This window comes from Nycticebus coucang, chromosome 4 (genome assembly GCF_027406575.1).
Source record: "Nycticebus coucang isolate mNycCou1 chromosome 4, mNycCou1.pri, whole genome shotgun sequence".
Lineage (NCBI taxonomy): Eukaryota > Metazoa > Chordata > Mammalia > Primates > Lorisidae > Nycticebus > Nycticebus coucang.
Window position 1 is genome coordinate 117,214,418 of NC_069783.1, and position 27,951 is coordinate 117,242,368.

Here is a 27,951-nt window from a genome sequence, read left to right on the forward strand (position 1 = left end):
GGCCAAATTGAGGTCAGGGAGCTGCTGCTGCTGCTGCTGCTGCTAACACCATCACTACCCCACATGCACAGAGCTGGGGTCCGGCCCCAGGGACATGAACTCCTATAGCCACAAACATTCTCAGGGTTTATCAGCTTCCAGAGTAGCAGAAAGATGGCATCCACCTACATTTCTTAGCAGAACTCTGGCTGCAGAGGAGCCTAAGACCTGTGTGATTAATCTCCCATCAACCCAGGGAGAAGTGCATGCCAAGTACCATGGGGCAAGGACCAGAGCAGCATCCCCAGCAGATGTGCCGTGACTGCTGTGTGAATAAGGGAGCGCTCCATCCCAGAGAGAAGGAACAGGAAACAGAGAGAAAAGAGGCCAATGGGCATCCCTCTTTGCCCCCCAGGAGCCTTACTCTCCACGGACCACTGTTAGAACATGCCTGTTAGGGATGCAAGATGGAACGGGGCAGGGAAGGGCCTTCCCTCATTGTCACGGTTCTTGGAGAGAAGACAGTGCCAAAGAGCAGCCCCTCTGCTCCACCCAGAGCCTGTCCCCTGCCCTCTTCAGCTCATCTAATGGAGACCAAATGGTTGAAGCATTAGAGGGCAAGGTCTCCTACTACTACTGGGCCACTTTGACAGCTTCCATCCCTGTCCTCGCTCTTGGTGCCGAACCAACACTGAGGGTGCTGTGGGTGTGAACAAAGTCTTCCTGGACTCACCTTGCCAACTGGCTGGGAATTGGAGGCTGGAACTCTCAGGACCCAAAGTTTACCACTTGGATTGGCCCTGGCTGCTGCCACACATGTTACAGAGAGCTCAAGGCAGAGATCTGCCTTACCAAGTTGTCCAACAACAGAGTGGTCCTCATCTAAGGGTATCACAAGCTATCCATGCACCAGGAGCTGGACTGGCTAGAGGATTCTAATTCAGCACCGCCCATCCCCACTGCACAGACTCTGTGGATGTCTTCCTTGAAGTGGCTCCAGAATTAGAGTAATTGAGAGATGGTAGGAACTAGGTTGTCAGTGGGATGGGGCAAAGTGGTCTCACTGATCCCAGCAAGGGTATATTTCATTCTAGTCCTTTAGCCTTTGATGGTATCCACCCCGGCATTGGCATATTGGTCCCACAGCAACCAGTAAGAAGGACTTTATGACTTTATATGTCAGTTCTCCCTACGTTGATTTGCATAAGACAATCATTGTAAAAATAACCCACATGCACTTTTCTGTGGAAGCAGACAAGCCAATAGTAAATTTCTTATGAAAAAAATATACTACAAGAGAACCAGGAAAATACAGAAAAAGAAGAGTTCTGAGGAGGCAGCAGCTCTAGCCAATATTAAAACATACTATGAATCCTCTAGCACTTAAACAGTATGGCGGTGGCACATAAATAAACAGACCAATGGAAATGAGTGGCCCTTGTCATGACTCAGAAAGCTAACTAAATGCAATCAGGATTAGTCAGCATTCCAAGGCCTGAGAACCAAGGGATAGATGATGTATGTCCCAATCCATGTCTAAAGGCCCAAGAATCAGGAGGGCAGGGAAAGATGAATGTCACAGCTCGAGCAAAGAGAAAAAATTTGCTGTTCCTCTGCCATTTTGATCTATTCAAGTCCTCAATGGACTGGATGTAGTGAGGACAATCTTTACCCAGCCTATGGATTCCTATGTTAATCTCTTCCAGAAATACCCTTTACAGACACAGCCAGACACATTGTTTTACCAGATATCTGGGCATCCCTTAGCCCAGTCTAGTAGTCACATAGCATTATCCCCCGCATATACCTGGGAGTGGATGTCTGAGTCTTGTGGTTACTCTGTGTTTAGCCATTTGGAGAACTGCATGACTGTTTCCCAGAGCAGCAGCCCTATTTACACACAAGCATGTGAACGCACAGATACACAAACACACACCCAGCAGTGAGTGAGGGTTCTGGTTTTTCCACATCCTTGCCAACACGTGTTTTTGTCCATCATTTTGATTGCAGCTATCCTAGTGGTTGTAAAAAAAAAAAAGATACACTGTCAAAACAATCTGCTCTGCTAAATGAGGTGAAGGGGGAAGAATAGGACCTTGACATGGGGTCCTGAATAGGACCTGAATAGGACTCTGACACATAGAATGGGGACATATGTCTCAATGCCTCTGAGAACCTTGAATCCCCAGTTCCCCTGAACACTTAGCACTATAGAAGTGGCCCATCCACCCTTCCCTGCTAAGAGCTAGCACCTCTTCCCTTGCTTGGAGACCTTACAGAGGCCTCTCATCCACAAGGCATGTGCCCCCCAGGCCTGTGCCCACCTCCCCTCCTACCTACTAGGCCTATGATTAGGGTTAAGTCCTAACGTAACTCAGCCAGGGACATGCTAGGCCTGAGAAGGGGGCAAAGAGCCTATGTCCCAAAGGAGCTGGAGGACCCAACCAGTCTGTAGCAGTAGAAGACAGTGAGTGCATATGGGGATAGACATGAGGTCAGTTAAGGGAGAATGTATTGCTCTGAACTCCTCTTGGGAACGCGGGACTTCACACCCTGGAAAGGACTCCAGGCCCAGTGCAAACTTGCTGCTAGGAAGTCTCCTAGAGGAATGGAGAAAGCAATAGCCAACACTGAGTGAGATCAGGAGTTGCCCTGGGAGTTGGTGAAAGACGGAACTAAAGGTCAAGGAAGTGGGCGCGCTCGGGCAGACATGCTCCATAGGCCCCCAAAAGCCAGGAGTGATGCTATCCATGGAAAGGCCCGATCCTCCTCGATTGGGGCCATGAGGAATGAGCCAGGGAGAGGACACCAGCCAGCACCACAGAGACATTCAGGTGGCCTCCTCTGCTGAAGATGCCATCACAGGATGAAGGCAGGACCCTTAGGGAACTAGGTAACTGGTAGCAAAAGGATTATATTACCCAGAAATAATAGAGGCCAAGAGACAGCATTCACCTGCCAAGTGGACAGTTTTCATAATGAGTGGAAGTGTCCAGAGTGGCCAGTAGGGCCTGACCCACGCAACAGGGAGATGACCCATAAAACATGGTGCTCCCAGGGACAGACTAGGTGGGCCACAGTCAGGGAACTACTCTCCTGCCTCTTAGCATGCCATTAAAATACCTCAAGGATGGACAACTAGGAAGGGCATTGAGGGGACTTTCCCCAATAAAAAAATGTCTAACCCTTTCCTTTTGGGCTTCCCAGGAAGACATCTGTGACATTATTACTTCAGCGTCATGTAGGATCCTAGATTGGGGAAAGGGGAATGCTATAAAGAAGAGTATTGGAATAAGTGGTCAAATGTCAATGGAACAGTATGTTCATTTTGTAAGAGATTATAGCATTGTATCAATGTTAAAATTCTGAATTGGGGCGGCGCCTGTGGCTCAGTCGGTAAGGCGCCAGCCCCATATACCGAGGGTGGCGGGTTCAAACCTGGCCCCAGCTGAACTGCAACCAAAAAATAGCTGGGCGTTGTGGCGGGCGCCTGTAGTCCCAGCTACTCGGGAGGCTGAGGCAAGAGAATCGCTTAAGCCCAGGAGTTGGAGGTTGCTGTGAGCTGTGTGATGCCACGGCACTCTACCGAGGGCCATAAAGTAAAACTCTGTCTCTACAAAAAAAAAAAAATCTGAATTGGATCATTGTTCTATATTTATCCAATAAGATATCCTTGTTCTTAGGGGAGACATATTGAAGCATTTAGGAGTAAAGGGACAGATAATCTGCAACATGCGCTCAAATGGTTTAGGAATAAAAATACTCTTAAAATGTATACAAAGAAAGAACACAGGTAAGTGAAATTAAAGTAGTCTGGGTGGAGGGTCTAAGCTAGTTCTTTGTACATACCTTGCAAATTTTCTCAGCATTTCAAATTATTTCAAAACAAAGTGTTTTTAAAAATAACAAAGAAAGCATAGGCTTTGGAATCAGGCAATGTGTTGGCATTAGAGCCTAGCCAGACAACTTGCTAGCTGTGTGAACTTGGGCAAATGTCTCCACCTCTCTGAACTCTATGTTATTATCTGAAAAGGGAGCTTGCCCACCCTGCCTGCCTCTTGATGTTCCGGTTAAACTTGAATGAGGGTGGGGAAGGCCCTTCATGGTCAGTTTCATCAGTTAAGGTTCTCCAAAGAAACAGAACCAACAGGATAAGGATATATTTATTTTGAGAGATTTATTTTTAAGGAATTGGCTTATGTGATTAAGGAAACTGGCAAGTTCAAAGTCTGCAGGGTAGACTGGGGGTTGGAGACCCAGGAAAGAGTTGCTGCTACAACTTGAGGCTGGAGGCAGTCTGCAAGCAGAATGCCCTCTTTTGAGAGAAATTTCAGTCATTTTTCTATTAAAGCCTTCAAGGCATTGGATGAGGCCCACCCACTCGAAGTCTACCAACTTAAATGTTAATCTCATCTAAAAAAAATAACTTTACAAAAAAATCTAGACTAATATTTGACCAAATATCTGAGTACTTTAGCTCAACCAAGTTAACACCTAAAATTAAGCATCCCAGCCTGGAAGGGCCCCCTTCCCCACAGCTTAGAGATTTTTGCCTTCCATAGTAATTCTTACTGCTGGGCCACAGCAGCCTACAGGGAACCCTCTGTGAGTCTTGTGTTCACAGCTCTGGGCACAGGAGTTGCATGTCTGCCTTCCTCCCTCCTGGCCTGTGCACTCCAGGACCTGTTTTCTGCCCTTGCTGGGCTAGGTGTCTCATGAGGCCCCACAGCCATCCCCCTGTGTGCTGAGGAACCCCGCATGCAGAGGCTCCTGCCTATTGTATTTACCCAGAGGCAGAACTGAAATCTAAGTCTACTCAGCTCCTGCCTTGCTGTGTGTCATGGGCAAGTCAGTCCCCTGTCTGGGTCTTTCTCTTCTTTTCTCTTCTCTGCTGCTGTTCCTGAGTTTGCATTCCCTGGCCACTGAGAACAGCGAGATAGGGACAGAACCTCAAAAGATGATCTCTGCCCCTCTGCCTCTGTAAAGTTTTATTCACTTAGCACTTATATGGGTTTTGTTATGTGCAGCACCCTGTCCTATGCACTTTGCAGGCACTATCCCTATGACAGGGGCGCCACTTTTCCCCAGTCTACAGATGGAGAAATTGAGGCATGAAGAGGGCAAGTGATGTGCCCAAGGACAGAAGTCTAGCCCTGACAGTGGGCTAGTGTGTTTAACCTCCAGGAGTCCTTGGGAGTGGCTGAAAGGCTAGTCATCTCAGCTGCTGGGGCAGGGCAGATGCTGCTGAGCTTAGTTTTGGTTTCTCAGTTTTGAGTGCAGGACTCAGACTGCACTGCCGGTGGGGGCGGGGGGCAGTGGGAGGGGCAGATAGAGACTTCTAAGCTCAGTTTCGGTTTCCCACTTCTGGGTGCTGGACTTATGCGAGGGTGGGGCAGAGGCCTCTGGATTTACATTTCAGTTTCCAGGCCTCCTGCTCTGCCATTTCGTCCCCCCGGCAGCAGCCAGCAGGAAGCAATGGGAAACTGGGAGTCACAGATGTCTTCAGTGCCGGCTCAGCAGCTGGATGATTTTATCAAGAACAAAGTGAAGCCCCGTGAAAACGATCAGACTCAGATGGACTCAATTGTGGACTCCATCTGTAACACCCTGCAGAACCCGGACTTCTTCCCAGAGGTGCAGGGAGTAGCCAAAGTGAGTCCAGGGCTGGGGACAGGGTTCTGAGATCCAGAAGATTCCACGGTCATGTGCCTGCCTCACACCTGGGCTGGGACAGGTTGTAGATGCAGGGGTGTCTAACCTGTGGGCCCCGCTGGCCTCATGCTGACTTTGTGAGGACTTTTTTTGCTTATCTGTGGTATCGGATATGATGAAACATAGGCGTGGACCTTTTTTCTACTAATCAGCTCTTGTTAGTGTTTATGTATTTAATGTGTGGACCGAGACAACTCTTATTCTTTTCATGTGCAGCAGAGAAGGAAAAAGGTTAGACACCCCTGCCCCCTCTAAGAGGCACAGGCTCTGTGGCTGACTCTTCCCCAAATGGGTCATGTGGCCCTAGGCTGCGTGCTTAGCCTCTCTGTCCCTTAGTCTCTGAATCTGTAAAATGAGGAAAGGCAGAGTTCCCACTTTGAAGAAGTGAAAGGCTTAAACATAAAATGTTCTTAGCACGGAGCCTGGCACACTAGTGCTCAATGCTTTAGCTATTACTAATCACTATTATCGTTTCTATCTTTCCCATAGTACAAAAGAGTAAACTGAGGCTGAAGGACGTTGGTCCAACTACCCAAGATTGCTCTCTGGTTTCTCATCAGGTTTATGAAATTTGACATTGTTGCCTGCAGCTGTTTATCAGTTTTACTTTTGTGCATTATTCCATTATGTAAACATACCACATTTGTCCATTCTATTATTTTTTATTGATATAATTGTACATACAGAGTCTGACAATTAAGTTCATGAACTTGCCACCATGCTCTTACCTTTGCAGCACTGTACAAACAACTTGGTAAGGTTTAATAACCTTGGCATATCAGTGTCCTACAGTTGTGCTCATGTCAGTGTGTGGCAGTGTCTTGCTGAAGGGTGTTTGCTGTCGTTGTTGTGTGTTTTTGTGTGCCATCACGAGAAAGTTGAAGCTGATTTAGAGCAACAAACAAACATTCATAAGTTTCTTGTAAACGTGGCAAGAGAGGAAGTGAAATCAGGGACATCTTAGTCCAAGTTTATGGAGATAATGCCATGAAGAAAATGGCAGTGTAAAAATGGATTAAATGTTTCTGTGAGGGGAAAGAAAGAATCACTAATAAAGAGAGGTCAGGGCAGGGCGGCGCCTGTGGCTCAGTCGGTAGGGCGCCGGCCCCATATACCGAGGGTGGCGGGTTCAAACCCGGCCCTGGCCAAACTGCATCCAAAAAATAGCCGGGCGTTGTGGCGGGCGCCTGTAGTCCCAGCTACTCGGGAGGCTGAGGCAAGAGAATCGCTTAAGCCCAGGAGTTGGAAGTTGCTGTGAGCTGTGTGAGGCCACGGCACTCTACGGAGGGCCATAAAGTGAGACTCTGTCTCTACAAAAAAAAAAAAAAAAAAAGAGAGGTCAGGGCAGTCAGTAATGAGCAGAACTGATGAAAACATTGTCCTAACTCATCAAATTGTGCGTCAAAATCATTGGCTGACTGTAAGATGCATAACAGACCAAGTAAACATTGATAAAGACTTAAGAGACTCTCAACTGAAAATCTTGGCCAAAAACTCCTGGCCCTTGCATTGTGGCAATGCAGCAACTCACACAGGACTGTCAGTGAGAGACTTTTTAGCCAGGAAACAAATAACTGTATTGGAACACCATCCCTACTCACCTGATCTAGCCCCCAGTGACTTTACTCAAAGATAAAGGAAATATTGAAAGGAAGACATTTTTATGACATTCAGGACATCAAGGGTAATACAGTGACAGCTTTTGTGGATATTTCAAAATAAGAGCTCCAAAATTGCTCTGAAGGGTGGGCGAGGCACTGGCATCGGTGCAAAGCTTCTTTTTTTTAATGTTCATAATCCCTTTATTATCCTTTTAGTATTTGCAGAGTATTGTGAAATATTTAATGAAATCACCTCCATTATTCCTAATATGGCTAATTTGTTTCTCCCTTTTTCCCTCTAATTATCTGGCTGGAAGTTTGTCAATTTTATTCATCTTCTCAAAGAAACAGGTTTTTATTTCAATCTTTCTCTATTGTTTTTCTATTTTCTGTTTCACTGATACCTATACAGATCTTTGTTATTTTCTTTTTCCTGTTTACTTTGGGTTTTATTTTCCTCTTTTTTCTGTTTTCTTTTTTCTTTCTTTTTTTTGTTTTGTATTAAATCATAGCTGTGTACATTAATGCAATCATGGGGTACAATGTACTCGTTTTATATACAATTTGAAATGTTTTCATCAAACTGGTTAACATAGCCTTCCTTGCATTTTCTTAGTTACTGTGTTAAGACATTTATATTCTACACCTAGTAAACTTCACATGTACCCTTGTAAGATGCACCATAGGTGTGGTCCCACCAATTACTCTCCCTCCACCCATCCTCCCCCCTCCCCTCCCCTCTCTCTCCCCTTTCTCTTCTTCTTGGGCTATAACTGGGTTACAGCTTTCTTATGAAAGCTACTATGAAATTGGTTTCATAGTAAGACTGAGTACATTGGATACTTTTTCTTCCATTCTTGAGATACTTTGCTAAGAAGAATATGTTCCAGCTCCATCCATGTAAACATGTAAGAGGTAAAGTCTCCATCTTTCTTTAAGACTGCATAATATTCCATAGTGTATATATACCACAATTTATTTATCCATTCATGGGTTGATGGGCACTTGGGCTTCTTCCATGACTTAGCAATTATGAATTGGGCTGCAATAAACATTCTGGTACATATATCTTTGATATAATGTGATTTTTGGTCTTCTGGATATATACCTAGTAGAGGAATTATAGGATCGAATGGCAGGTCTATTTTTAGATCTCTAAGTGTTCTCCAAATATCTTTCCAAAAGGATTTGTTTGCATTCCCACCAGCAATATAGAAGTGTTCCCTTTTCTCCACATCCACGTCAACATCTCTGGTCTTGGGATTTTGTGATGTGGGCTAATCTTACTGGAGTTAGATGATATCTCAAAGTAGTTTTGATTTGCATTTTTCTGATGATTAAGGATGATGAGCATTTTTTCATATGTCTGTAGGCTGTGTGCCTGTCTTCTTCAGAGAAGTTTCTCTTCAAGTCCCTTGCCCACCCTGAGATGGGATCACATGTTCTTTTCTTGCTAAGGTGCAAAGGCTTCTTAATAGGAGTACCTCAAAAGTGAGTGTGGCAATACTCAGCAATGAAGTATTTAGCACTTTTTCTAGGATGAGTTCGCACACTTTACTGTCAGATCTCATATTTATGGGGTACATGTGATAATTTGAAACATGGATACAATGTGTAATGATCAAATCAGTGTAATTAGGGTATCATGCCAAACATTTATCATTTGTTTGTATTGGGAACATTCAGATCTTCTCTTCTAGCTGTTTTGAAATATACACTAAATTATCCTTAACTGTAGTCACCCTACTGTGCCTAGAACACTAGAACTTATTTCTTCTATCTAACTATATTTGTGTACCCATTAACCAACCTCTCTTCATTCCCCGGATCTACCTTTCCCAGGCTCTGGTACTGCCATTCTACTTTCTACCTCTGTGTGATCAACTTTTTTAGTTCCCAGATATGAGCAGAGCATGCGAGATTTGCCTTTCTGTGCCTGACTAATTTCACTTAACACAATGACTCTAGTTTCATCTATGATACTGTAAATGATAGGCTTTCATTATTTTTTTGTGGCTAAATAGTATTCCATCATATATACATACAACACTTTCTTTATCCGTTCATCTGTTGATGGACAACTTAGGATGACTCCATATCTAGGCTTTTGTGAATAGTGCAGCAATAAATATGAGAATGCAGGTATCCCTTTAATATATTAATTTCCTTTCCCTTGGATAAATACTCAGTAGTGGGGTTGCTAAATAACTCAGTAGTGGGGTATGATAGTTCTATTTTTAGTTTTTTGCAAAATCTCCATACTGTTTTCCATAATGGTTATACTAGTTTATATTCCCACCAACAACAGTATATAAGAGTTCCCTTTTCTCCAAATTCTCACCATGATTTGCTATTTTTTATTTTTATTTTTTATTGTTGTTGTTGTTTTTGTTTTGTTTTGAGACAGAATGTCACATTGTCACCTTTGGTAGAGTGCCGTGGCATCACAGCTCACAACAACCTCAAACTCTTGGGTTCAAGTGATTCTCTTGCGTCAGCCTCCCAAGTAGATGTGACTACAGGCACCCACCACAATGCCTGGCTATTTTAGTGATGGGGTCTCACTCTCGCTCAGTCTGGTCTTGAACTTTGGAGGTCAGGCAGTCTACCCACCTCGGCCTCCCAGAGTGGTAGGATTACAGGCGTGAGCCACGGCACCTGGCCCTTTTTTGTCTTTTTTGATAATAGCCATTCTAACTAGAATAAGGTGGCATCTCACCATGGTTTTTATGTGCATTTCCCTGAGGACTGGTGATGCTGAACATTTTTTCAGCATCTGTATGGCCATCTGTATGTCTTCTTTTGAGAAATGTCTGTTCACATCCTTTCTCCATTCTTTTGGGATGATGGGATGACTTGGGTTTTTGATGTTGTTTCAGTTCCTTATGTATTCTGGATATTAATCCCTTGTCAGAGAATAGTTTGAAAACGTTTTCTCCCATTCTACAGCTTGTCTCTTCACACTGTTGATGTTTCCTTTTTACGGAGAAGGATTTTAGTTTAATATAGTCTCAATTGTCTATTTTTAGTTCTGTTTCCTATGCTTTTGTAGTCTTTGTCATAAAATCTTTGCCTAGACCAGGGGTGTCCAACGTTTTCTTTTTTTTTTTTCCTGTAGTATATTGGAAGAATAAGAGTTGTCTGGTCCACCAAAAGAGAGGCCTGTGCATACTTTTTGTGATATCTGGCACCACAGATAAGCAAAAAAAAAAGCCCTCACAAAGTCAGCATGCAGTCTACAAGCTGCAGGTTTGATACTCCTGATCTACATGGAGTCTTGGGTCTTATGTTAGAGTCTTTAATCTATTTTGAGTGGATTTTTGTAGAAATCTCTATATGATTTCTTCAGCTATAATCACCATTTATGGTGTCTGTGAGTTCCTCAGTGGCTTAGGCTGGAGTTGTTAGTGGAGGTCATGATCAGGTTTGGCTGGGAACACCAGGTGGGCTAGTCCTCAGGTACCACTGTTGGTAGCAATAAACGAAGATGCCAGTGTTCAGGCCCTCAGGCATCATACATGGGCACCAGGGTAGTGAGTCCAGGTAGGCCAGGCCTTGGGCCTCAAGATGGTATGCTTGGGGGCCAGTTGTGGCAGCAGAGGGCTGGGCAGGCAAGCCCATGGGCCCCTAGGTAGTGTGCATGGCATCGGCAGTGCCTGTATCAGCAGCAGGCCAACTCTCAGGCCCATAAGCAGTGCATGGGCCAGGTAGGCGGGTCCCCAGGCCTTCAAGAGGCACACATAGGCACTAACAGGAGGTGGGTACACCTGTCCTGAGGCCCCTGGGTGGCACATGCATGCCCTGGTTGTAATAGGCAGGGCAGATCAATCTCCAAGCCATGAACAGCGTGAGTGCTGGCAGCAGATGGAGTGAGCCCATCCTCAGGCCCCTTGATGGTATGGGCAGGTAGGGGCAGGCAGGACAGTGGGCAGGGAAGGTTAATTCCAGACTCCCGATGACATGCACAAGCACCCACAGCAGTGGTGGGGGAAGCGACCCTGTGGTCAGACCCCAGGACAGTGTGCTCACAGTGGAAGAGGGTGGGGCGGGGCGGCAGCGTTCTGTCGTTGATGGCCATTTGAGTTGCCTCCAGTTTAGGGCCAGCATGAAAAGTGCTTCTATGCACATCCCAGTTAGGTCTTTGGGATGACAAATGGATGCCTGCCACTTTAAGACCCTGGTGACATTTTTGGCTTTCACTTGAGTTGAGAAATACTAATACCTACTAGAGTTCCCTGTGACCCCAAGGAATCCAAGTCTCACATCTACCTCTCTCTTGCTGGCAGGGAGGCGCCTACGGCCGGAAAACAGTCTTGAGAGACAACTCTGATTGTACCCTCGTCCTCTTCCTTAGTCACTTCAAACATTTCCAGGATCAGAAGGAAAGCCAACAAAAACTCCTCAGGAAAATCGGAAATCGCCTGGTCTCCAATTCTTCGCAGAGTTGCAAGATCCAGAACTTCCAAGGTGGGTTCACTATCCAGGTGTCCACAAAGAAGCAGACAGTCTCCATGGAGGTGCTTCCTGCCTTCAATGCTCTGGGTGAGTGCTCCTGGGTGTGCGTGTTGTGGGGAGAAGCAGGTTGGAGGGAGAAAGTCCGAAAAAGGAACTGCAGACAGTCGTGTAGGTCCTATACACACCACTGGTGCTTTCTGAAATGGGAGACCATAGACCCTCATAAGAGAAAAATCCCTCCTATTCTGGGCTTACATTCTTCCCTGAAACTTCTCCATCACCTCCTGATTGACTTTGGAGAAAGCCCTCTAGTTTCTAGAATCAAAAGCAGAGCTTTTCAAACTGTAATGTGCACATGAATCACTGAAAACTTGTTAAAATGCATGTTGTGAGTCAGGGTCCAGGATTCCATATTTCTAACCAGCTCCACGATGATGATACTGGTCCAAAGGCCACACTTGAGGCTTTATCTCATGGTACACTAGAACCTATGGTTAAACTTCTGTGGCACACTTAAATTGTGTTGATTAAAAAAGAGTAAGAAAAAAGAATATACTTATAGTGCTTTAAACTTCTTTTGAAAAACACTTTAATTAATGATCTTAAAAAAATTTTGCAACACACCAGTGTGCCATGGCATACCAGATGAAAATCACTGCTTTATAGGAAGAGGACGAGGTAAACGTCTAGGAAAAGTCTAGCTGGGGCAAGCATTTGAAGTCTGCCTTGCTACCAGGTCAACATCAAAGCAACAACTTTCCATGGACAACTGTCTACCAGAGCTTGAGCCTTTCTCCCCAAGACCTGCCCACCTCCTGTGTCTCCTATGACAGCAAATATTCCTGCAGTTTGGCCTGTCACCTAAGCCAGGGTTGTATCTCTGACTCCCCTATCTTCTCGTTCACAGCCCATCACTAAATCCTTCCAGTTCTTCCTAACTTGTTCTTAAATCTGCTTCATTTCTCTCCCTTCCCACTACTTCCCTAGTCAAGGCCACCATCAGGGCTGGCCTAGATATGGCAATGGCCTCCTGGTTTCCTCTCCTCATTCTCTCTCGCTCTGCACTGAAGCTGGACACCTTCCTTCCAAGCACAAATATGACTTTGTCACACATTCCGTATTAAACTTTCTGGTGGCTTTTCATTGAATGTAGGATAAGGAGCAAACTCCTCTGCAGGACAGGACTTTGATCGTCTTCTGGCCCAGGCTTACTTCCCTCTCCAGCCTTACCACTCACCACCAACTAACTGTCTATGTTGCACCTACTCTGACCTTCACTGAGCTCCTCACACCCCACAATGCTCATTCAACTTGAGACTTTGGTCCATGCTGTTCCTTTGCCTGGAACATTCTTCCCTCGACTTTCTTTCTTTCTTTTTATTTTTTCTTTTTATAACTTTATTCAAGTCCTCTGGTGGATCTGGGTTAGATGTACCTCTTACATGTTCCAGTAGTGATTTGTGCTTTCTGGATAAAATGTGTTTATTTTTATCCACTCCTAGACTGTAAGCTCCAAGCTAGAGTGTCTTTAGCACCATATTCATTATCAATAATAGTTTTTGGATGGATGGTTGGATTACGATGGAAAAATGGATGGAAAGAGCCAGGTGTGGTGGCTCACAACTATAATCCTAGCACTCTGGGAGGCTGAGGCAGCGCCTGAGCTCAGGAGTCTGAGACCAGCCTGAGCAAGAGCAAGACTCCATCTCTACTAAAAACAGAAAAAACTAGCCAGGTGTTGTGGTGCATGCCTGTAGTCCCCGGTATGCAGGAGGCTGAGGCAAGAGAATTGCTTGAGTCCCAGAGTTTAAGGTTGCTGTGAGCCCTGACACCACGATACTCTACCACTGGTGACAAAGTAAGACTCCATCTCAAAAAAAAAAAAAAAGAAAGAAAGAAAGAAAAAGATGGAAGGAAAATGCAGAAGGTTGTGGAGAAATGAGTGGACAAGTGAAAGAGACGGATGGTTCACTGGATGTAGGGGTAAGACTCAGCTTAGTTTCAAGGGTACACATATAATCACAAGCTAAAAACTTCCAGAGCTGAAATTCAACCCTTTAAACAAGTAGGGAAACAGAAAGAGAGGAATGTGCCCAGGGCCACACAGCCAATTACTCCCAAATCTAGAACCCAGACCCAAGTTGTTTTGGGTTTTTTTTTTTGGGGGGGGGGGAGGGGGAGGAGGGTTGTTGTTCTTGGTTGTTTGACCCAAATCTTCTAAGTTCCAGGCCAGGGTGCCTAGCGTGCCTTCCACCATACTCATACAGCCTTATATAGCCCTAAGGAATCTCTGGGTTACCCTAAAGAACAATTAGTGCAACCATCATCTGACAAGGTGCACACATGCATATCCTGATGACTCATGTGCAGAGAAAGGTGTCCAAGTTCAGAGGAAAACACACGAGTTTGGGAGGTTGGCAACCTGAGCTCTCATCCAGGTCCCATGCCTGCCAACTGTACAGTCCGACTGGAAACAATCAGCTGTCAGGGCCATTGGGATGCTCAGGGTTGTAAGTATGGGCCTGCTTCAAGCAAGGATCTCAGTCAAGGTAAGGAGACACACGTGGCTCTGAATTCTTGCGGGAAATCCTGTGTACTCTCTTCGTGTCCAAAGAGGCCAGGGCGCCCTCTACCGGGTTCACGCCATCATGCAAGGATGGTATGAGGAGGAAAAATACTCTTCTTCACATGTGGTACCCAGAAACCGCCACTAGATGGTGGTAGAGCTGTACATTGCACACTAAGATCCTTTTTCTACAACGAAACCTAAGGGTTGCTTTCTGAGAAAAATAACCTATAGGGGAATTTGCAAATTGCTTTTTTTTTTTTTTTTTTTTAAATAAATGTTAGCCTAACTAATCTGACCTACTTTTCACATCCGGGCCAGGTAGGCTTCCTTAAACCCTGTATCTCTTTCCACTGCTGTGTACCCCACCGCTCCGTCCCTAGGGCCTTTGACAGGAAGTAACTGTTCACTTGAGTTCCTGGTGTTTCAAATTAGAAGTGGCAGTTGCTGCTCACCACATAAGAGTTTTATGAGGGTTGTATGTTTCACTGCACATCAAAGGGTTTGTTAAGTGCTTATTGAGAGTGAGCACTCAGTAAATGTTAGCTATATATATTTTCTTCTTTTTTTTTTTTCTTGGCTCAAACTGAGAGTGAAGTTAGCTATATTATTATCATCACATAGAAGAAAGGGATGTTCAACCTCCCTCCATGCTAAATGCCCTGAACCGTGCCTAGAGAGCCAGTGAATATCTGTTAGGAACAAAGGAACAAGCGGGCTGCTTTGTCCTGGCTTATTTTCTTTTTTTTTTCTGTATTTTTTTTTGTTGGGGATTCATTGAGGGTACAATAAGCTGTCCTGGCTTATTTTCAAATGTGTTTCTAAAGAGTGAAGTTCAGCTAGCAAGGTTGGAAACCCACTGATTAAACCAGACTCCAGGGCCCTGCTGTCACTTTGCCTGCCTCCTCAAAGTCCTAGGACCCTGACCCTCTAAATAGAATAGTCACTGTATTAAAAAAATAAAATAAATAATATGTCATATGTGGTGCATAAGCTTTATTTTCTTCCAGATATATGTCAATTGTGCTAGCACCAACAATTTTTTTAAATAATCCAGCCTTTCTGTACTAATTTGGGGCATCCCCTTTCTTGTTTGTAGTTGCATTTCTCATCCCTCTATTTGGTGCTGCTAATCTTGTCATGAGTCAACCCCATGCCATTTTCATGATAGTCATTTTAGACTACATTTTATTATCTAGTGGGCCAAGCCACCCTTCCCAATTACCTTCCATGTAAATACATGAAGCAGTGAAAGTGTGCTATCAACTTACAGCCATCGTTCAATGTTGAGCAACCCTGACTCTCTCGGATGAGGTTATGTAAATACTAAAAGTCTTGTTTCTCTTTAACATGAGGCTTCCTGGAGAAACCCAACCCCTGGATCTATCAAGATCTCAAAAGATCCTTGGATAAGACAAAAGCCAGACCTGGGGAGTTTGCAATCTGCTTTACAGAACTCCAGGAGAAGTTTTTTAACAACCTTCCCAGGCAGCTGAAGAATTTGATCCTCTTGGTAAAGTATTGGCATCAAAAGGTGATTTTCCAACTGTATATATGTTGTTATCATTCATTTCCTTTTTATTGAGATAATTTTTTTTTTTGAGACAGAGTCTCACTTTGTCACCCTCAGTAGAGTGCTGTGGCTTCACAGCTCACAGCAACCTCAAACTCTTGGGCTTAAGCGATTATTTTGCCTCCACTTCCAAAGTAACTGGGACTACAGGCACTTGCCACAATGCCCAGCTATTTTTCTCTTGTTGTTGTTATAGTTATCATTATTGTTTAGCCGGTAGTTTTGAACCTACCAACCCCAGTGTATGTGGCCTGTGCCCTAACCACTGAGCTATAGGCACCAAGCCTATTGAGATAATTTAGTCAATAACGTGCAGCAATCTTAAGTATACAGGTCAATGCACTTTTTTTTTTAGAGACAGGGTTTCACTTTATCACCCTCAGTAGAGCACTGTGGCATCACAGCTCACAGCAACCTCCAACTCCTGGGTTTAGGCAATTCTCTTGCCTCAGCCTCCCGAGCAGCTGGGACTACAGGCACCCACCACAATGCCCGGCTATATTTTTGTTGCAGTTTGGCTGGGGCCAGGTTTGAACCCACCACCCTCGGCATATGGGGCCGGCACCCTACTCACTGAGCCACAGGCGCTGCCCCTCGATGCATTCTTTTACATCCTTTTCAGTGACATCCAAGTCAAAATAAGGAATATTTCCTGCACCCCAGAATGTGCCTCAAGCCTATAGTATCCCAGTGTTTCCTGAAACAAACCCCAATTCCAATGTCTGTGACCACAAATTTGTTTTGTTTATTCTTAGACTACACAACTGGAAGACAATGTACATACTTTTTTTTTTGAGACAGAGTCTCAAGCTGTCGCCCTGGGTAGAGTGCTGTGACGCCACAGCTCACAGCAACCTCCAACTCTTGGACTTAAGCGATTCTCTTGCCTTAGCCTCCCAAGTAGCTGGGCCTACAGGTGCTGCCACAATGCCCGGCTATTTTTTTTTTTTTTTTTTTTTGATTATAGTTGTCATCATTGTTGTTTGGCGGGCCAGCCTGGATTCAAACCCACCAGCTCCGGTGTATGTGGCTGGTGCCCTAACTGCTTGAGCTACAGGCGCCAAGCCAATATACATACTTTGTGTCTGCCCTTTTTTGCTCAATATTGTGTCTGACAGATTGACTCGTGCTGTTGCTTGCAGCAGTTTTTCATTGTTTTGTAGTATTTCGTTGCATGAATACACCACACATTTATCCATTCTATTGCAGATGGGTGTTTGGGTTAATTCCACATTGGGGCTATTATGAATTAGGTTACTATGGCTATTCTCCCACTTATCTTTCTGTGAATTTAAGCACTCATTTCTGTTGGATAAATACACAGCAGTAGAATTGCTGGGTTATACTGTATGTGAATATTATGTATGCATGTATGTGTAAACATATAGACTATAGATGTGGGCCATTTATTTAGCTGTTTATAACTAACTATAGGAAATATTGCCAAATAGTTTGCCAAAATGACTGTACCGCTCCCATCAGCAAAGTAGGAGTTCCAGTGGTTCCACATCCTTGCCAGCATTTAGGGTCTACTGAATTTTTGACATTCTGGAGGAGGACAGTGACTTCTTAAAGATTTCTAGTTTCTTGATTTCAGACCCTGCTGACATAGGAGGTAGTGATCCCCAAATTAGCTGCTGCTCCTTTCTTTTCCCACAGTGTCAGGAAAAAATGGACTGTTTACCCAAACTACCTCCGTACACTCTGGAGCTGCTTACAGTGTACGCCTGGGAACAGGGATGCGGAGCAGAAGACTTTGATATAGCTGAAGGCATCAGAACTGTGCTGAGGCTGATCAAGTGCCAGAAGCAGCTGTGTATCTATTGGACGGTCAACTACAACTTTGAGGATGAGATAGTCAGGAACATCTTGCTGGACCATATCCAAGCAGAGAGGTGACCAGCACCCCGCAGCCACTTCCTTGTACCTCTTTATCTGTATGTCAGGCTGAATCACTTAAAAATTGGTCTCAGCCCCGTCCTGTCCAGCCAGAGAGGTGCCAAAAGAATGGCAGCTATTGGCCAGGCACAGTGGCTCATACCTGTAATCCCAGCATTTTGGGAGGCTGAGGCAGGAGGATCACTTGAAGCCAGGAGTTTGAGACCAGCCTGAGCAACATAGTGAGACCCCATCTCTACAAAAAGTCTAAAAGTTAGCTGGGCGTAATGGTGCAGGCCTATAGTCCCAGCTACTGGGAAGGCTGAGGTGAGAGGATCGCCCAGGTGTGTGAGGCTGCTTAGAGCTTTGATGACACCACCACACTCCAGCCTGGGGAGCAGAGCAAGACCCTGTCTCTTAAAAAAAAAAAAAAAGGCAGAATGGCAGCTGCTGCTGTGGGTGGGAAGGCAGAGGACTCTGGAAGAGAGGATGTCTGGTCAATGCTTTGCATGTTCCAAACCATAGTCACCCTTGGTCTCAAAAGCAAACACTGAAGAGATAGATGCTTCCCCTTATAGAAGGAAGCAGCTGAGAGAGAAGAATGTGTTGCCAGGACAAGGAGACCACTTGGTTATTTTATTCAAGGAACATCTCTGTAAATCAGAAAACACGGGCTAGAGTGGCTAGATGTCATAGACAAAGCCCCGTAGGAATAAAAACCCAGGTGACCAGATTCCCACTTGAGGCCTTTCTTCCCCCAAACTGCCTTCTTCTCCTACGAACAGTTCAACTGGTTTTTTTAATGGGACACACAGGCCAGTAATCATAGATCCAACTGACCCGACCAATAACGTGAGTGGAGATAACAGGTGCTGGCAGGTGCTGAAACAGGAAGCTCAGAGCTGGCTGACTTCTCCTGTCCTGGATAACCAGTTCCCTGCGCCATCTTGGAATGTTGCGGTGAGAGAATTTCCCAATTACTGCTTGTTCCACACTGTGGGGAGGTTCATCCTGACACCCAGACTGAGTCTTATCCCCAAACACCATGTGTAAGTTCACTGTGACTGGCTGGAACAAAATGCCATAAACAAGGTGGCTTTAAATAACAGAAATTTATTCTCTCATGGCTTCAGATGGTAGAGGTCCAAAATCAAAGTGTGGGCAAGGCCACGCCCTCTCTAAAGGCCCTTGGGAAGGATCCTTCCATGCCTCTTGCAGCTTCCGATAGTTGCTGGCAGTCCTTGGCTTGTGGCTGCATCACCCCAATCTCTGCTTCCTTTGTCATATGGCCTCCACCCTGTGTCTTCCTATCACCTTCCCTGTGTGTGTGTCTGACTGACTCAGCCTCTCTCTGCACTTCTTATAAAAACAACAGCCATGTTGAATTAAGGCCCACCCTAAAGACCTGATTTTAACTTGATTATATCTGTAAAGATCCTATTTCCAAATAAGGTCCCATTCACAGATACCAAAGGCTGGAACTCCCATTAGGGACAATGACTGTGAAGTGCAAAAGGGAACAAAGAGAGAGGGGACCACAGACAAGAGAATTCAATTAATTTTTGCAGAAGGCTGGGCATGGTGGTTCATGCCTATAATCCTTACATTCTGGGAGGCCAAGGTGGATGGATTGCCTGAGCTTAGAAGTTCAGACCAGCCTGAGCAAGAGCGAGAACTCATCTCTACTAAAGACAGAAAAACTAGCCGGGTGTTATGGTGGGTGCCTATAGTCCCAGCTACTGGGGAGGCTGAGGCAAGAGGGTCACTTGAGCCCAGGAGTTTGAGGTTGCTGGGAGCTATGATGCCTCTGCACTCTACTGAGGGTGACATAGTGAGACTCTGTCTCAAAAAAAAAAAAAAAAAGAAGAAGGAAGGGAGGGAGGGAGAGAGGAAGGAGGGAAGGAAGGAAGGGTGGGAGTGAAGGGGAAAGAAAGGAAGAAAGGACGAGAGAAAGAAAGAGAAAAAACATTTCTGCAGAAGAGAAAGGTGAACAGGTGGTAAGAAATGAAGTGGAGCCAGAGAGAAGGGGCAGCTGTCAGACCGGAGATGCCAGCCTGGTCTCCAGGCACCACATCTAGGCAGGTGTAGGGGGCAAACAGAGAGAGGGGCAGAAATGGGAGGACCAATTAAAGGAACAGCTGTGAGACAGGTGCAGGGCTCTCCCCCCGCCCGACCCTGAAGGGGAATTCCCCGCACGCTCAGAGTGTCAAAGAAGGGTGACCCAAGGAGCACCTTCTCAGGGGAGACCACCGACTCTTTCCCACTTTCCCGGGAATCCCAGTGGGCGTAACTGTGTCACCTGAGGCCAAATGGGCCAACCAAATTCCCCATTTCACAGACAAGGGACTAACTTATACCCAAAGTATAAGAGACAAGATTTACTTTTTCCATTTGCGCAGAAATTTGAGTGCTGAACAAAACACTAGGACGTAAATGAGCTTACTAAAGTCTTTTGGCCCTGAAGATGAAGAGAAGTCTGTGAGCAGGGACATTACCTAATTGGGTCTAACAGGGGTGTCCAGGCTTTTTTCTTCTCTGCCTCATGTTTAGCAAAAGAAGAATTGTCTTGAGCGACACATTAAATACACAAACATTAACGAAAGCTGATGCCCAAGAAAAAGGTCTGTGCATAATTTTCATAACATCTCACACCAGATAAGCAAAAAACGTCCTCACGTAATCCCCACACCCCTCCACGGGCCACAAGTTGGACACCACTGGACGGATCTCAATGCTCTGGGCAGTCACCTCTGGGTCCCCCACCCCCATCCTTACTTTCCTTGGACTCCTGCTATTTGCTCCCTCATCCCAATTTTCCTGGCTTCTTCAAATAGCTTTTTTCAAAAAATTATTTCTCCTGTTGTATTCTGACAAGGTTTCAAACGTATTAAAAACGTACCAAAATGATTGCATAAACTCCAGTGTGCACTTCACGCAGATGCACAAACGTGTAACATTTCACCATCTTAGCGTTATTATCATTATTGTTGTTTATACTGAGCCGTTTGAGAGCAGGCTGTCACACCCCTTGTCCCTGAATGCTTTCATACGAGTCACTGATAACAAGGATAGTCTCTTCAATAACCACCACCCCCATGGTCAAACTCAGGAGATTCGGGATTCGTCTGTTATTGATGTTGAACTTTTGGCCTCCAAAACTATGAGAGAATCAACTTCTGTTGTGTTAACTCACCCAGGTGTGGTAACTTGTTATGACGCCGCTTAGAGAGTGATGCATCTGGGCAGAGATGGTGAAATGTTACACATTTGTGCATCTGCGTGAAGGGCACAAGGAGTTTATGCAATCATTTGGGCAGTGCTTTCAACAAAGGCTGATACACAAGAGAATCTCTTGAGCCCAAGTGTTTGAAGTTGCTGTGAGCTGTGATGCCGCAGCACTCTACCGAGGCAACAAGTGAGACTCTGTCTCAAAAAAAAAAAAAAAAAAGGCTGATACAACTTTCAAAGATGAATGTGATCAGAAAAGAGAAATAAAGCAAAAAGGTGCTGGCTGCTGATAGGTGAGGCCACAACTAGAGGTGGAAAGCAGAGAGCAGCTTGGAGTTAGGGGCACTGCAGACTCGTCAGAAGAAGGATCCAAATGTCTCCTAGGAAGGAAGGAGGGAGAACTAGGAGGATTCTATTTCTGGAAGGTCTTGGGTACCTCCCTAAACTCTCAGGTATGTTCTTGGGATATGTCGGTACAAGGACCAAAGATGGAGGAGGTGCCCATGTGAGGACTGGAGAACAGGAGGGAGCGGCTGGACGGGGGACCCGTAATGGGCAGGAAAGACAGCCCGTTGCAGGGCCACTCACGCTGGGGTCCTCTGCTTTCTCCAGCCAGCCCCGCTCTTCATAACTCCAGGCCATCTTCTAGACAAGTTCATCAAGGACTTTCTCCAGCTTGACAAAACTTTCCTAGACGAGATCGAGAAAACTATTGACATCATCTGTAAATTCCTTACCCAAAATTGCTTTCGAAACTCCCCTATGAAGATCCAGATTGTTAAGGTGAGCACTGGCCCTTCTCTCACGAGTCGTCCTGAAAGGGAGCGAGGGGGGCGCTATAGCTCTGCAGGATCCGCCTGCCTTCAGACACCGGAGGGAGAGAAGGTAGAGGGCTCAGGACGCTGGTTTTTGGTGGGTCTCTTTCTGTGCCATTAACAACACTCTTTCGGTTCTATATTCATTTCCCAGGGCTGCTCCTGGGCTCGGAGACGTGTCACTGCAATCTCCGCCGCTGTTTTCACATCACTTTCTCGTCTGTGTGTCCCCTCTTTTCTTCTCTCCTAAGGACCCTTGTCATTGATTTAGAGCCCACCCTAATCCAAAACAATCTCACTTCCCGATCCTTAATTACATTTGCAAAGACCCTTTTCCCAAATAAGGTCACATCCACAGGACCCCAGAGAACATATTTTGGGGAAGGGCTGGCACCCTTCAACCCACTTCAGATTCTAAGCTCAATATATGCCAGACCAGAAAACAACTGCCTTCTTGTGTCAGTGACTGGGCTCCAATTTACCCCATCAGCTAAGCAAAAGGTTCAGAGCGTTGAGTTGTCCTTATCTATGACTCAGAGGCCGTAAGCTGACACACTGCCCTCTGTTGATCACGTGACCACATAAAAGTGTGCCAGGGGTCACAAGAAGGGAGGGAGACACTTGTTAATATATGCACATAAGCAAAAACAGACCTGCGTGTGTGCCTCACTAAGAGCACTGGGGAAATTGCACCAGTATCCCTGAGCGATTAGTAAACTGTCTCACTGAGGTTCATCAGGGTGAAAACAAGACTGAATTTGTGATTAATGTTAGAACCACTGAAGCCTGTGTTTCCCCTTCTCCTTCCCAAGACCCCATTAACATAACAGGCAGTGAAGAAGAAAACAGCATAGTGGCTCATCCCTTGTGAGACCAAGCCAAGAGGATCACTTGAGGCCAGGAGTTCAAGACAAGCCTGGACAACATAGTGAGACCCCCATCTTTCCAAAAAGTTTTTAAAAACTAGCCAGGTGAGCTGGGCATTGTGGCAGGTGCCTGTAGTCCCAGCTACTTGGGAGGCTGAGGCAAGAGAATCACCTAAGCCCAGGAGTTGGAGGTTGCTGTGAGCTATGACATCACAGTACTCTACAGAGAGCAATAAGGTGAGACTGTCGCTAAAAAAAAAAAAAATCTTAGTTGGGCCTGGTGACACACACAGGTAGTCCCAGGTTCAGGGCAGGCTGAAGCAGGAGAATTTCTTGAGCCCGGAGTTAAAGGATGCGATGAGCTATGATCATGCCTGGGCAACAGAGCAAGACCTTGTCTATAAAATTAATTAATAAAGAAGAAAATACATATGACTCATCAAAGAAGAAAAGAGAAAGAGAGCTATCAGCAGATAAGAAATGGCTTTCTGTACTCCTGGACTTGGCTGGAAATGTCTCCATGGAAGTGGAGAAGAAGGCCTCACCTGGAGATTGTGAGGAGGGGGCTGCAGCCGGGCAGGGGATGTCCAGTGTGCGAATGAAGTAGGCTGCAGCCCAGATGCGTTGAGGGTCTGCACATGGGAAGTAGAGCACACCCTTCCTCACCTCCCCAACCCATGTGCCAGGCACCTACTAACCATGGATAAAATAAACATTTTCTCTACAGACACTGAATGCACAGACATAAGGAACTTGCAAAGCCTACAGTAGTTACTGTGGCCCTTTACAGTAAGTTTGCTGACCCCTGTACTTCTGAATATTCATCCAGTGGTCCCTAGACTGCAGACCACTGATCAATCAGGGAACAGATGAGAACTTTCACCATAATAATTGCATTCAGCTTGATTTCTTTCAGAGCACAGCTAAATATTTCTTTAGAAGAGAACATTAGGAAATGGACCTGAGAAACAGGTAACTTTTAACTAGCCCATCCATTTTTTTAATATATAAAGGGCAGGAGAATCATTGCCTTTGGAGCCATATCGTCTATTAGGACTCTAACACAGAACCTGGCCTTGGCGACCACATTGATTAGCTGAACTGATGCCAGCCCAGGGGGACAAGGAAGTTTCAATCTGGGAAATGCTGTGTCTCAACCTTCCTTTCTTCCCTAGGGAGGATCAGCTGCCAAAGGCACAGCTCTGAAGACCGGCTCTGACGCCATCCTCGCTGTGTTCCATAACTCGCTCGAAAGTTACTTGTCCCCAGCGAGCAAACAGAACAAAATCATCCAGGAAATTCAGAGTCGGTTGAAAGCCTGTCCGCAGAAGAAGTTTGAAGTCACATTTGAGATTTCGAAACAGAAGTCTCCCAAGGCATTGAGCTTCTCTCTGAAATCCAAAGTACTTAATGAACGTGTTGACTTTGATGTGCTGCCTGCCTTTAATGCTCTGGGTAAGACTCCCCCAGACCTTAGGGTCTACAGAAGGAAGATTCTACATTCTAGAAGTGATTTGGGAGGAGACAAGGGCTGTGAAAACATACACCACTCCTGGTCAGGACACCCAGCAGGTGCCGTTAATAATGGCAGCCATACCCTTACAACTGGATGCGATTTTATTCTCATTTCTCATTTGCATATCCCAAAGACTACCAGGAATTCACATCTTAGACTCAGTGGCATGATCCACAACATCTATCAAATAATGGGGTGCACAGGAGTTCCAGATACATTTGTAGATAAAATGCCACAACTACAGCAAAGGAAATCAAAGAGCAAAGTGTGGGAGGAATTCTAAGGCAAAAACACAGGAAATCTGGGTGTTTTGACTTCAATCTTAGGCAAAAATCTCCTTTAGAAATTCAATTCATGGGTGACAGGTACATTACGTTATATTAAAAGAAATCAAGGCTATTTCAGGCCTTTTCCAAGTCAAAACCATGAACACTTAAGTACCTTCCCTCTGAATAGCACTTAGTGTCTTTTAAAAAGGCAGCAACAATATAGAATAGGGGTGGGCAAACTTCTTTTGGTAAAGGCAACATAGCAAATATTTTCAGCTTTGAGGACCATACAGTATCTGTTGCAAATACTCAACTTCGCTGTTATACACATGAAAGCAGACAAATGGACATGGCTGTGTTCTGATAAAACTTTATTTACAAAAATACAAACACTGGGCCAGATTTAGTCTAAGGGCCATAGTTTACAATCCCCAGATCAGCACTGTGCAAAAGGCCTTTCTATGAAAATGAAAATTTTCTGTGTTCTCTATCTACCAAGAGCTTGGTATGTGGCTAGTGCAACTAAATGTTTATTTTATTTCCTTTTCATTAACTTGAATGCAAATAGCCATATTGGCTGGTGGCTACTATATTAGACAGCACAAGTCTAAATAATACTTTAATTGTACAAACTGCACTCATGGAGATCATATAATGTTTTTAATATCTCATTAGTCTGGAGATGCCCCCTCTATCCTAGACATCAGTGATGTAAATACATTGACACCATTCAAAGGCATTTTCAAGCATTAAATCATATTTGTCAAAAGTATTTTGAAATCTGTTACTATACATCTGAAAGCATATGGCAATATCTCCCTCATGCTAGGTGAACAGACTTCTGGCTGCACACCCAGCCCCAAGGTTTATACTGAGCTCATTGACATGTACAAATCCCCACACATCCCAGGGGGAGAGTTTTCTGCCTGTTTCACAGGGCTGCAGCGAAACTTCATTGACTCCCAGCCCACCAAACTGAAGGGTTTAATTTGCCTAATGAAGCACTGGTACCAACAGGTATGTAGGACAGCCCTTGTTCTGATCGTTGGGTTATTATTTTGACCAGTAAGTGATGACCAGTAAGCCAGCCCTTACCAAGTGTCCTGTTGCCCACACTCTCCCATGCTGGGAGATGAGACACTGTTTTTAGGGGTTCTGCCACTTCTTAAACCCTAGGTATCTTTGTGGAGTTCCCATCACTAATCCCCTACCCTTAAAGCTCCTACACATGGTTTATTTTGCCTTTGTGCTGGCTGAAGAATTCTGTAGGAATCCAGGTCATCGTGCCTACAGATGGTAGAGGGAAGTTGGGATTTACATGCCTGCACGTTGCCAGGTGCTGCTCGGTGCCCATGCCGCCTCTCAGAAGGCAAGTTGAAGTTACCGGCAGGACTAGGGCCATGTTCTCTGCTGCCCAGCCTCTCTGTGTGGTACCAACTGTCTTGCACACAAGGTAGTTTCTGAGTGCCTTCCTGATAGCAAACATCAAATGCAGGATCAGCTCTTCCTGAGGCATCCCCTTTTCTCAGTCCTGTTACCTAAAGCCTAAGACTGAACTCTGTGGTTTTTATCTTGGGAAATCAGAGTTGGCATAGTGTGTCTGCTCAGGGGGCTCAGGGGCTATGATGTGATATGTGGCTTCGCTTCCCCAAGCCTTGTGTTAGTGGTTCTCAACCTTCCTAAGGCCACAACTTCAGCATTACTTCATTTCGTTGCTACTTCATCGGGGTTGGGAGTCACCCCAACATGAGGAACTGTATTAAAGGGTCGTGGCATTAGGAAGGTTGAGAACCACTGGTTTAGATCATAATGCCTGCTTAGCAGGGCTGTTAGAAGGATTAGGAATGATGCCAGAAAAGTACCTGGACCCATAGTTAGCCTGCGGTGGGTTTCTAGAAAGCCTGTGTGTGCTGCTTACCAGCTCACCAGTGTAGGTGAGCTGCTGTAAACCTACACTGTTTGGACCTCCAAGCTGCAGCCAGCCCGCCAGCATGGCATGGCAACTCTGTTGTTCTGCTGTGGCCCCTGTGAGACACTCGCTGAGCTCCGTGTCCTTCTCTGCCTTACCTGTGTCATCTGCTGTTCCTCTCTTCCCTCAGTATGAAAGGAAACTGAAAACAAAGGGGGTTTTGCCCCCAAAGTACGCCTTGGAGTTGCTCACTGTCTATGCCTGGGAGAAAGGGAGTGCGAGGCAGGATTTTGACACCGCTGAAGGTTTCCGGACCGTCCTGGAGTTGGTCATACAGTATCAACAGCTCTGCATCTTCTGGACAGTCAATTACAACTTTGAAGATGAGACTGTCAAGAAGTTCCTGCTCATCCAGATCCAGAAAAGCAGGTGCCGTAACCCCAACCCTATCCTTTTTTCAACCTGATTTCCTTCAACACTATTTCAGTTACCTGGATTCTCCTTCTCTGGGGTGGTGATTCATTCCTCAGGTGAAAGAGAGAGAGAGAGTGCTGGCTAACAGATCCTCTCACGGTGTTCAGAGGTAAAATCCCAGGGAAGGAGAAGGTACTGTCCGGAAGGGAGGAAGGATGCAGGCACCAGGTCCCAGAGCTCTTTTTACCTTTTTATGGTGGAAAGAAACATGTGAATTTGTGAGCAGGTCTGAGAAGTGTTTGTGTTGGAAGAGTGTCCCTGAGAATTGATGCTAGTGTTCATTCTGCAGGGATTTTATTCGATTAGGGTTTATCTATCTGTTCAGATTTTCAAGAATAGTCAAGAAGCTTAGTGTGTTTTCTCAGGGATACCAGCAAAGGACAAAAACAATGGGAGCCAGAGGAAAGGAAAAAGAGAAAACAAAATAGCACTGAGAAAGAGCAGAGGAGAAATAAGAGACAAGATCCTGTGGGTTACCTAGATGGGTTGTGGCCTGCGTGGCAACATTATAGTTGGTTAAGTTAAACGTCGTACTTAATTCTAGGAAAATACATTGAACTCTGTTTGTATGTTTGAATTACCAGTCATCTAAGTTGTCAGGACGCACTGTTTTATGCTGAAGGTAGGAGGGGCCCCACATTCTGAAGTCACTGGTTTGGGAATTCTCTTCTAACCCCTCATTTAGGCCTGTCATCTTGGACCCAGCTGATCCTACTAGTGACCTGGGAGGAGGAGACCGCTGGTGTTGGCATCTCCTGGCAAAAGAAGCTAAGGAATGGTTGTTCTCTCTCTGCTTCAAGGATGAGACTGGAAACCCAGTACAGCCATGGCCAGTGCCAGTAAAAGTCATCTAAAGCAGCAGCCCCAACCTTTTTGGCATCAGGGACCAGTTTCATGGAAGACAGTTTTTCCATAGACTGGTGTGGGGATGGTATCAGGATTAAATTAATTAAAGTGCCTTAATTATATTTATTGTGCATTTTATTTCTGTTAATATTACATAGTACCATATAAGGAAATAATTGTACAACTCATCATAATGCAGAATCATTGAGAGCCCTGAGCTTGTTTTCCTGCAACTAGGCAGTCCCATCCTGTCTAGCATTACTA

The 27,951-nt window shown here is 45.2% G+C and overlaps 1 protein-coding gene across 1 annotated transcript; it reads left to right on the forward strand.

Moving 5' to 3' along the window:
* The first annotated feature begins 5,355 nt into the window (after positions 1-5,355).
* Positions 5,356-27,809, forward strand: OAS2 (2'-5'-oligoadenylate synthetase 2). The gene is made up of 10 exons (XM_053589315.1): positions 5,356-5,631; positions 11,579-11,834; positions 15,669-15,847; positions 17,546-17,781; positions 18,580-18,724; positions 21,605-21,775; positions 23,849-24,128; positions 25,288-25,475; positions 26,558-26,796; positions 27,527-27,809. Exons 1-10 carry the CDS (start codon positions 5,359-5,361, stop codon positions 27,693-27,695), a joined length of 2,136 nt encoding a protein of 711 aa, XP_053445290.1. The 5' UTR covers positions 5,356-5,358; the 3' UTR covers positions 27,696-27,809.
* The last annotated feature ends 142 nt before the right edge of the window (positions 27,810-27,951 follow it).